The 11,987-nt window shown below is 42.7% G+C and overlaps 1 protein-coding gene across 1 annotated transcript; it reads left to right on the top strand.

Annotated features, from left to right (window-relative positions):
* Positions 1-4,701: 4,701 nt before the first annotated feature.
* TMEM52 (transmembrane protein 52) lies at positions 4,702-11,042 on the top strand. The gene is made up of 5 exons (XM_041124171.1): positions 4,702-4,928; positions 4,969-5,030; positions 5,976-6,020; positions 8,045-8,214; positions 8,888-11,042. Exons 1-5 carry the CDS (start codon positions 4,812-4,814, stop codon positions 9,205-9,207), a joined length of 714 nt encoding a protein of 237 aa, XP_040980105.1. The 5' UTR covers positions 4,702-4,811; the 3' UTR covers positions 9,208-11,042.
* The last annotated feature ends 945 nt before the right edge of the window (positions 11,043-11,987 follow it).

Here is an 11,987-nt window from a genome sequence, read left to right on the forward strand (position 1 = left end):
CCTCACCACCGCTCCAAAGGCATATTGCCATTTGGCCCTGTGTAGCTGTTAAAATTGCTTTAGATTATGCAGTAAGAAAATAGAAACAGACTGTTTGTAAATATCCCTGAGGTAAAATGTGTCAAGCTAGTTGGACTGCAGGAAAAAGCAGTAAAGCAATTGTCACAAGAAATACATTAACTAGTTTTCCCCCTTCTATAGAGGAAGCTTGTATAACTGATGAAGAGGGGTTCCTTGTTTTGCCAAAGACAGTACGTTTGATCCATTCAGATCTGTTCTCATTTAATAATGGATCAAGTGGCTGCAGAGTTACTTAACTCTTCAGTCTTAAGCACTACAGATGCCGGAGCAATAAACAGTCACCACGGGAGGAGGCAGGAGCGGGGAGGAGGGTGGCAGTGCTAGCCAGAGACAGCTCTGCCTTCGTAAGAGAGGCACCGAGTATTTCTTTCTGCTGGCACAGCTGGGGCGGTCGGGTGGAAGTTGAGGACAATGAAGTTTGTGTGCTGGTTCTCTTACAGTCCTTGCAGCCCTAAAAGGGAGATTAAAGACCACTACATAAAATGAAACTGTTGCAAATAGTGCTGCACAGTTGACAGTTACCTAATGATAGGGAAGTTTCCAGTAAGCAAGGAAGGGCACCGCATGTTGGGGTGGAAGGTTTATTTCAGGCAGTTAATTTGGGGGTATCCGTTATGTGAGGATCCTTTGGATTTCACTCTTGGAAACTGAAAAGTGACGGCTGAGAATAAATTAGTCTCTGGACTCTCATAACCATATAATCATCTGCTGAAAATAAGTCTAACATTATCTACCAGGAAACAACACCCCTGTCTTAGGAACCTGCTGCTTCACAGAGGTCAGGTACAGTGAAAAAGCATCCAAAGGATTAAAAAAAGTAAAAAATTTAAAGAATACATGTAAAGACTGTAGTGATGTTCAAAAAATGCGGAGGATGCTTGCAAGAATAGGAAGGTGGCTTAGTAAGCAGAAAGAAGGTGTGTACACAAGGACTAGCTGGTCCAACCAACAGTATTTGCTTGGACACCGAATCTGAAAGACTCGTAACAACTTCAGAGAGCTCTGGATGCGCCCATTCAGGTGTAGAAGGTGGAGGGTCAAGCACACAGCATTATATTGGTGCACTCAGAAAGTTAAGCTGGTTATAAAGAGCAGCTGCCGTTGACAGGCTTAAGTCATTGTCTGTACTGAATAGCTTAAAAGGTAAGCAAAGGGTGTAACCTATTTTTAACTGCATTCTTTGGACTTGATCTTGAGAACCTATATGAATAATTTCTCAGACTTGAAGTGAGCATAAGGTTCTGGGTTTCACTGGTCAAAGTTCCCATGCTTAAATCTAAATGTGTATTCATTTTCTCCAGGGGGAGTGTTGCACTGTGATAATAAGAATAGGTTACTATTTCTGGAGTACTGAAAATAAACTATGCTTGCAACACACCCGCTGACATTCTGTAAAACACTTAAGGAAATCTGAACATTTTTTACTCTCTTTCATGAGAGAAAAGCCTGTTATTTTATCTCGGGCCTCTAAAGTAATCATATTTGACTTCTTGGGGGCATAATGGCTGATCCTTGCAGGACTGGGTTTTCCTTTCCTATTGGATTGGTTTTGTTCTTTTGGCACACATAGTTCAATGTTCCTAGCTCTTGCATGAAGCAAAACACGAGCAGTGAGGGAGATAAGCTGGTGTGAAAGGGAAAAGCATATTGATGTGGGAAAGCAGATCCATTGTAAAACTTAACGCAGGCATGCAGACTATGCTTCTTCATCTGAACACAACTAAAACTTGAAAAGTAAAAGAACAGTTAGTTTTTCTGCAGAAAGTAGCCCTTGGATGTTTTGCTATTATTCAAATGAGAATTACCACATTTCACCAAGGAATAGAAAACAGTGGGATCCTTTCCAGAAAAAAAACAACTAATCCTCTGATGTATTTGCTGCAATTCTTGGGCTTGATTTAGCATTTAAGTTTGTCAATCTAGAGTAAAAACGTTGCCCTTACTAGACATCTGACAAAGCTTGTTTCCTTGGCTAAGCTGACTGAAGTGGAAAAGTCAGTGCCTAAACCCTGTGACAGTTGTAGGCTCTTTCGTCAGTGGAGCTCTTCAGTTGCTTAAAACCTCCTGCTTATGTGTGTGGATGTTGAGCAAGCAAGCCAAGGATTCACTAACAGATGACTTCTAAGACAGAAATAACTAAGATAATTTGATTTAGATTAACCTGGTACTTTTGCTACGTTTTTAATTGGTGCTGAGCCTCTTTAGAATCTTCACAATGCAAATTTGCAATGATCCGCAGCGCACACTGTCAGTCTACTGAAAATTTAGGAATCCTATGTGGATGCTCCTACCTAAACAATTCTTACGTATCATGTATATGAAAATAGCTTCTTATCTTTCCCTAATACAGGAAACAGAGATGACTGACTAGTGGAAACAATTCTGCTAATTTAGACACACCAAGCTGAACTAGAAATAGTGGGTTCGTAGGTAATTAATTCCCTGAGGACATTGCATTCTACTTGCATGCCTTAATGCCAAGTTCACAACCACCAGAAGCAGCTCAGCACAGCAGCTCTAGCCTTCATACAAGTTAATCTCTTGAAGAAGCAAAAAACCCTGTTCAATACTGTGCTTCCAAAGCAGGTTATCAGCAACCATAGCAGATTTGGTATTAAAATTGCCAGGAGATTCTAAACATGTAATCTGATGTTACCATATTATAGACTCCAGTAGGGATGGAGCCCTTATTGTGAGGATAATACAGAAAATGTAATCTCAGAAATATATCTAAGTTTCCCAGAAGCTTAAGTTTTCTGTTCCTCTAACTGCATTTCTGAACATTATGCTTTCAGACTGAGTTTTGCAGCTGTCATCACTTTTGGGTCACTGGACACAGACTCTTGTGCTTTCAGATTTGGATCTAAATGCAAACATGTTCTTTTTGGCTTTGATGCAGTGCTAGTTTAATAAGAAACCAATTCACATCCGTGTATGATCTTTATAATCCTTAAAAGCTATATCTAGCTTATTTCTAAAACAGAAAGGAAGTGAAAGAATAAGTATTAGTGTCACACACATGTTATTAATACATGTTCTGCTTATGCAGTGACCTCAGAGATTGCTTCACACTTACAAATGCAGCTTTTCCTAAATGAGCAACGATCCCATGACCCTGAGCAGTCCTATAGGAAAATACTTTAGCCAGTATGCCACACGCCATTACTAAGCCTTGAAACACTGTTTTTGAGCCTTATGGAGCAAAAGTAGTGGATGTCATCTGGAGAATGGTCTATCGAACCCCAGACTTCCAAGCTCCTGTGTCTATCGTTGCTCCCAACGGCGTGATCGCCCCTGGTGTATTGGAGCTTATCTGTGCTTTCTTATAGAAGAAACCTCTGGCGACTTAAGTCCAAATATATTCTCCTCCTGTTGCATTAAAATCTTAAAAAAAAAAAAAAAAAAAAAAAAAAAAGAAAAAGTCCTTGTATTTTGTCCCAGTCTCATTACTGGAGGAGCTTTTATATACGCACCCACAGGCACACCTCGTAGATATCAGGGACCTCAACAGATAGGTCAAAATGTCATTCTTTTAGTTGATCTTCCCCTTTCTTCTCCAGCTGAAATCTTTATAATCCATTAATTAGCTCCCCTGCTTTTCAGCTCTAGGTGTCTGTCTTTTTGTTGCTTACCCAGTCATGCATTACTATCACCCTGATTCTCATCACGTGTTATATTGATTAACACCTTTTTTTGCCATGTAACTGACCTCTGCTATGTTAGTGCTTCAGAGGCGCCTGACCTTTAAGTCACGTTCTGCTCTGAAGCAGAAATAATCCTTGCTCGTTCATACGGTGGATACGGTTGACCTTTGGCACATGTTTTGTTCTGCCCTGGTGACGGCCAGACTTCCATAACTCGTAGCAAGTCCTAACTACGAAAGGGGCTTGGGGAGCTTTTTAGCATGATGGGCTATATACGATCCTATTAAACCAGCTAGACTTCACCCCGAAGAGAATTGCAGGAAAGCTGTCATTTAGAAATGGGCCAAATTGCTATAATGATCAGTATAATCACAGCAATGAAACATTGCTCTGTGAAATTTTGACGAAGAGTATCAGCGCTAGGGGTTGAGGATAGTGATGTGCAAGATGACCATAAAAAAACATGCAGATATTTCAGCTGAATTTCTACGTTTGAAATGTTGGACACGGTTCGATTATCTTGGAGCAACCCGATGTTCGGAGAGCAGTCAACACCTTTTCAGTCACGTTTCACGCGTTTCAACAGGAGCATTTTTTGACAAGGGAAATGCTCTGCTTTCCCGAACCTCTGTTCCTTTCGAGTATTTCTCATTCCTTTTCCATTTCTCCTTCCACATCTCTCCGACACAGCGCAGGCACAGGGCTCCTGTCCGGTGGGCCGTCTTCTCTCAGCCTCCCGAAGCGCTTCAGGGAAACACAAACCTCCGAAAGCCGAATTCTCTCCGTTCTACCCAACCTCGCGGCCCTCTGCAGGCTGGCCAAGCTCGGGGATGGCGGGGGGGGGCCGGCGGCTCTGCCCCGCTCCCCACCGGCGCCTTCCCCGCCGGTGGGACCGGGCGGCTCAGCGCCGTCCCTCGGCGACAGCCGCCCCCCGCGCCGCCCCCACGGCGGCTGCGCTCGCCGAGCGCGGCCGAGCCGAGCCGAGCCGAGCCGAGCCGAGGGGAGGGGACGCGGGGGCGGCCCTGCCCGGCGCTCGCCGTGGGACGGCCGGCGGGGCTGGCTCGGTCACGGCAACCCCGCGTGATAATGGCGGGTTATTTATTGAGCTGCCTGCGGCGGGGGCGGCCCCAGAGCGCGGACCTCGGGCTCCCCGCGGGCTCCGTGCGGTGTCCCCCCGTGCGAGGGTCGGGCGCTGCGGCCGCTCGGCTGGCCCCTGGAGCAAGCGGTGCTGTGGCGGCGGCGGCGGCGGCCCTGCTTCCCCGCGGGCGCCTGGAACCGGCTGCACCGCGGGACTCCGCTAAGCAGGTGCCTCAGATAAACCAGGTGCTTCTCCCGCGGCCGCCTGCTTATCGGTTCTTTTTCGGTTTTGCCCGTTCTTGGGCATCGCGCTGTTCATCCGAGCGAGAACTCTGATCAGTGAGTAACCGAAATTTGTCAAATGTCTGTTACCAAACCTGTTCCCGTCACGATCGAGTGGCGTTACCGGACCAGAACGATGGCTTGCTGGCGGCCATCCGTTGCTGCTGCTTCTTTTATCCCCGAGATCGTTACCAGCTTACAAGTTTGACTTGGCTGGCCTTGCTCTGCAGACCAAGGTGAACGATCCTCTCTTTCACAATGACTCTGAAGTGTCATCTTCTGAAAAGTCAGTTTGCAGGTCCTCTTCTGTGGCCAAAGGCGTTGTTCTGTTGTGTGAAATCCATTGCGTGCAATTCACTACGTACGATACTGTTGCGGCAGCTGCACCCCTGAAATGTAATAGAAGCTGTTCTTTTTTTGTACTGTAAGTAGATCTGGAAAAAACCATTTCTGGCTGCACTGGAGCTATGAAAAAGTAATTTAAAAATAACTGGGGGAAGTAGGCAGTTGTCTTGGGCTGCCATCTCAGACAGGCCTATGGTATTAGGTACCTCATCTCAGTTAACTTTAAATAACTCTTTGATTTGTTTTTCAAGAATCCAGCATGTGTAGTTCTCTCTCCTAAGCAACAGTAAAGTAGCACTTTGTAAAAACACTTATTGACTCAGAAGCCAGCATTTACAGTGGGATTATTTGCATGTTCTCAGCTGGAGTAATTTTACAACTCTGAAGAACAGTCAGTCCTCTGAAACTAAATCTAAAGGGGTTTTGCTCCATACTCTCACTGATTGCTTTCCTTTTTTCACCTCAGAAATTGTGTGAAATTCATTCCCTGTCATACTGTTTGACTGTAGATATTTAAATCGGTGAATCATCTACCTTCCTTCACAGATGCCCTCAGAACATGTCTAATTGGACAAGTCTGTGGTATGTCTGGTAAGTTTATTATTAATCTTACTAACCCAGAATAATTTGAAAGTTATTATGAACAGTAATTGTAGTAAGGCAATGGAAACGCTCTTCTCTCAGACAGGATGGAGGAAAGGGTTTCTCCTCGGTTTTATGAAAGCTACCAGTGGAATATATTACAGATGAGACCACAGGGGAGATAAGGTGTCAGGCAGGGCACAGCATTCATCGAGGGATATGTCATCCTTCCTTTCTGAGCACACTACAGTGTAACTGTAGGGCTTGTTTGTTCTTCCGAAATAGACAACTTTGCTGAACACGACGGCAGCTACGCAGCGTGCACTTGTTGGGGCTCGGCACTGTGTTGCCTGATGCACAGTCCTCGGCTCTCTCCCTTTTACGGGACAAGAGAGTGTTAGCTTAGAGTGCTGCATTTCCATTCTGAACTCAAGCCGATTGCAAACCTGTTTACTGGCTGTTTGAATGACTGAAAGCGGGGAAAACAGTGCGAAGTAAAAGGGTAAGCTCTTGTCACAAGTGTGGATTTGTCTCTTGCCTCACACGTGCATTATAGGTATCCCAACATTAATTTTATAGTTTGCATTCTGTCAATATATTAACTTTGATGATAGCATGCAGAGTGAGTTGGTTACTTTTAGCTGTCATTCAGTCTGGACTAATTTTGGTTGATATTCTTCGCTTTCTTAGAACGTGCTGATACATACAACTGTTTAAAAATACATAGTTACATGAAATATTTTAAGAAGGCTTCTGTAATTAGGTGGTGTTGAGATCGTGAAAGCTAAAGAGCTAGTGCTGAGATTTATACTGCTGAGATGCCTTTACCTAGGTGGTATCTGCCTTCATCAGAGGGCAGCAGCATTTGAAGGCATGATGATTTCACGGAGCACACTAGCGTGCAGCCTCTGGGGTGTCAGGAAATAACTGACTGGCTAGTGATGAGGTAATACACCTCGCACTGGAGGAATGTTTCAATGCAAAGTTCCAGCAGGGCAGCATGTTCTTCTCACACACGGTTTTAAGTTGCCTGAAAGTGTTTTTCTAAAATAGTAATTTGCAACGAAATGCATGAAATTTGTGGAAGTTTGAGGCCCTCAAATCCAACCTTTATATCGGTGTGTATCATTTGTACACAATTTGTATCACTCTGTGTATCATCTGACTCATACTAATAGAAATATACTCTTGTTAAAACTAAATAAAGCAGTTATTAAAGAGAGGTTTATTTTGGAATCATGGTTCTTATGGGCAAGTACTACCTTTGGTTTGGAAAAAGAGTAAAATGCTACTGAGGCCATTTCTACACATATTTAGGGTGGAATATAATCCTAATGAGAAATTCAGGAGCATGATCTCTCACACAGTAATTCCTGTCAAACTACTACGAGTGTACTTCAACTTGGTCCTTGGACCTACTTCTTTACAGGATTTTCAGGCATTTCTTATTACCTCATCTTTTCATGACATGTCTTACTGCTCACCTAGCTCATGAGAAGAGTGCATTCATTTGAGAAATTGGGGGGGTGAGAAGGTAGAGTTTCAACTGCGAGGTGGACCTGAAACACTAGCCCATTGACCTAGGTACACTACAAATTGTTAAATGATAAACTTTGTTGAACGATAGCTAGAGATAGAATTGTGTTTTCAAGACATACTGCAAAATACAGTTTCTGTGCTCATTTATAAATATAGGTCCCACACTTATGGAAGTTTGTACTTGTATTTCCTTCGAAGTACATACCCACTCTTACTGTTGAAAGCGGAGCCATTCTCACTGCATAAAAGTTGAAAATACAACCCAAGATAATTAACATTACAGCCTCTGTGAGCCAGAAAGGATGGTCAGTAGTACTTCAACTTGTGATTAAGTGTTCGTGATCCAACTTTCTAATTCAGGATCCAGCACCCATTCAGAACTAAACCTAGGAGGTTTGGCCTGTCTTTCACCTGTTTAGAGCGAAACTATATTTAGCCCTGGAAGAAGTAAAACATAAGCAATGAAATTATGATCTTCTCCCTCCTTCTCTAAGGTTAATCTTGCTGACTGTGTTCCTGCTCCTGCTCTGTGGGATCACAGCAAGCTGCATCAAATGCTGCTGCCGGAAGAAGAGGCTTCCAGTTGAGACCTTCCCTAGGCACCCTTGTGATTTGACAGTTACTGCTACTGACAGTGACAGCACTGCCCATAGCACAGTGACCTGTAAGTATCCTCTGGGAGTTAAATATCCAACAGTGCTTTGCTATTGAACGTGTGCCTAGAATGCTGTGTCTAGCCCTTGCAATAACGGGGACTTTCTGATGTACTCCCAGAACAACTTTCAGCCCCATAGCGTGGGCAAGAGAGATGAAGGAAGGTCATCAGGGCAACACAGTAAGTGAGTGCGGAAGACAAGTAGGATTTAGCGTTATAGAGGTTAAAATAAAGTCTGAGGTGGGTTAACCTCTTATGTGTCATCTCCCACCTCTGTTCTTATTGCCATTCCCTCATTTTTTTAACTTTTTTGCCCATCTCACTGTCCAACTATTCCAGCCAAAGTTATCTCTAATGTGAGGAATTGTTCACAGCTATTCATGTACGAACCCGACTGAAACTACCTCTGTTACAACATACATGCACTATGACAGGTATTTCACAATAATTACTGGATGGTGATATGCGAAGACATTTTGTCTTCTGACTGCTTTCTTTTGGAGAATGTATAGATTCCATCGTGGGTAATTCTATATTGATAGCTTTTAGTATATAGTGCATATCTTCTGACACCACAAAAACGAGTCCATAATTTCTTGGAGAAAAGCAGGATTAGCCCTTTATATATCATCATTCCATGCAGGTGTTTAATTATTTTTTTTTTAATTCCTTTTCTTCACAGCATATAGCTCGTTGCAGTACCCTCTAAGTGCCCCTATTCCTTCGATATTTATGGATATGGATAAGAACACTCTCTCCCCTCCAGCTTACAGTCTCTATGCAATGGACTTGCCACCTTCTTATGATGAAGCTGTCCAAACGGGTAAACAATACATTGAAGTAGCACAGATAAGCCAGAAACTCAATGACATCCCTGGACAGATGACACCAGGTGGGCTGAGTCCCATCCAGTATTCACCTGATACAATCAACGGAGATCCAGCAACACAGACAACTTCAGAAAATTCAGAAGATGCAACACAAGAACAGCCACGGCTCTGACTCATTTCAGACGGGGAGTAAAGGAAGGGAAGGACTAAGAGTTAAAGAAGAAATGAAAAGTTTGGTTTTACAGGCAGGTTATGATGGAAAGATGTTTCCTCTCATGCGCTTGTAATGATCTGTGAGTTAGAAGAATGTTTTCTGTGACTGTTGTAATCTGGTAAAGCTTCTTCAAGGATATGAAATGAAGTAAAAGGGCAGCAGTTTAAAAATGCCTGTGAAAGTGGGACACGGATGCTTGTTCATCTTCTGATTAAAAAAAATAAAATTCCTTGTGTCCAGCATATGGCAATAAAAAAGGTCAGGGGAATTTTGCTGTCTTGGGAACATACATGGAGAGTCAGAACACTACAAACAGCAAGTTGTTGTTCTGGAACAGAAGCAGCCCAAACTGGAATTGAAAGGGAAATCCTATCAAGTCACACTGAATAGCCTCTGTAGTTTCTCTTCTTTTGAGAACCTTAACTGTCCAGCAAATTGCTGGAGTGTAAATTGCTACGTAATGGCACACGTTCCTTAAACTGAAGGAAGATGGCAAACGAGGACAGGAAAGTGTTTGGAGGGAAATGCATTATGTTATGTTTCACAACTAGAGACAAGGAATGAGACATATAAGAAAAGATATTGTTGTTGTTGTTGTTGTTGTTGGCCATGAGACCTGAAGGGATTGTTTTTGAGGTTTCTTTTAATCTTTAAACTTCTATTTTCAAGATGAGCTGGCTTGTGGTGGGATCCTTTTACTACTTACTTTTGCCAGTTAAAGTACAATTTAGTCTCAAAGAGACATTTGCACAAATGGTTAAGTACTACTAATGTGTTTCAAATATTCATCAGATATTTCAAAGATGCCTTATACTTTGTTATCTGTTCAGGTATCAGGGTCTCAGTCAGTACAGAAAAGGAAAAATCAAAGATTCCTGGCAGCTGTCACCTCTTTGGTACATAGATGAGCTCAGTAATGTGCAGGATGAAACAAAGCATGCTCTAGCTGTGCCATCTAGAATAAGTTATGAATACAAAATACCATAGTCCAAAGAAATTACTCTTTAGGGACGATTCTTCATGAAGTACTAATGGCAACAATAACTGCTATGCATAATTTTAAAACTGGGAGCTTGGAGTTGATTACAGTGGTCTCAGCATGTACAAAAATATGGGCTATGAGAGGCTTTTTAAATGACAACTCTTTCCCTTTCTTGCACCTCCCATATTCCAAATAGTATGAATTTTGTCCGCTCCTGAGTGGTGATTTTCTTTGAATCCACTTCAGCAGGGTGCTAATTTGGCTACGTTTAAGAACATGAGCAATCTACAGGATTGTTCATTGCTATGGGATTTTCTATGGGATAACAGCAGGAACAAAAGCATGAGCACTAGGTACTATTAATGAATGTAACATGAAGTGTGGAGCGCTAGGTCAGAATTAATGTTGACTGACCTCCTGCTAACAAGAATATGACTGATGGTCTTCATTTTTGCGGAAGTTGCTTTGGTAGCTGTGAAAAGGGGCTACCTTCTGCAAATAATTTAGGTGTCTGTCATTAATAAACAGTGGAAGTGGTGGGCACAAAACCTTGCACAGCTTTTACAAGATACTCTCTGACAACCATTACTGCAAGAACTACCCTGGAAATGAGCACTAATAATTTAAAAATGAAGATCTCCCTGCCAGCCAACAGTAGAGAGAGTAGAATCTCTGCTACATGTTCATGGTGTGTGAGCTGTTCATGAGTCCAGCTCCCTAGAGAAGTGTTGGTTCTATATTTAACTTCCATATAGCTTACTATGGGGGTTGCAGGGAAAGATTGGTTTAATAAATCTGCTTCTCTTCTGTCTCTTCTCTGTCCTTTGTAATTATATTTCTCCTGTTTTATTCTCTCCTCTGCCTTCTTTTTCTGTGTCAAGATGGAGACTAGGCATAACCCAGTGTAGCTATTTGGATGTCTCTAGGTGGAAGAGCAATATATGCCCAGTCCTGGGTGTCTCCAAGTCACAAATACAGCAGATTGTTTTTATTTATTGAACTTTTCCATCAGGACAGTACAGAGAAACAAATCCTGTGCCTTTCCAAAGAAGAAATACCTGTTGGAGGGAAATGGCTGAGTGCTCACTCACTAATAGAAAAAGGAATATAAAACCAGGCAAATGAGAAAATAGTGACTGACACAAGAGGGCAGTCCTTCACTTTTCAATGTATTGTATTATATCACCACTGGGAACAGCCTTGTAAGAGACGAGATCTTGGTATTGCAAAGAGGCGAGGGTGCTTCTAAGAGTCGGTTTTGCTCAGTTCTTCAGAGATTACTCTGCAGTGCAAGGACTGAGCTTGCTTGAGGAGGACGCGGGAATAGAATAATCACAATGGTTTGACTTTCCTTCCCTTTGTGCTTTTGCTTGCACAATGCATCTGTCTTGTGAGTTGTCAGCAGTACCTGACAGACTATCTACCAAACTACAAGGAGATCTGTTTCCATTTGGTTATGGAGGACAATAGTTCTAACTGCAAGACCCCAGTCAAAACCCTAAATGTCCGTGGAGGCCTTACAAATCAGATCTGACTCCATTACCACCTGGATTAATAGAAAAGCCTGTCTCACTCTGGGGCACCTCTATTGCCAGTCTAGCCTAGTTAGAACTGCCCTGCAGTAATCTGTCGCTCGCTCGTGTCCTCTTAACTGCATATTTCCACAAGTAATTATCCAGACTAAAAGAAAACAGCTGGACTTGCCTTTTCTTTACTAGAGTACAGAGTAGGCAAAGAGGAAGTAACACTGCAGGAA

Source organism: Aquila chrysaetos, chromosome 6 (genome assembly GCF_900496995.4).
Source record: "Aquila chrysaetos chrysaetos chromosome 6, bAquChr1.4, whole genome shotgun sequence".
NCBI classification, from domain to species: domain Eukaryota; kingdom Metazoa; phylum Chordata; class Aves; order Accipitriformes; family Accipitridae; genus Aquila; species Aquila chrysaetos.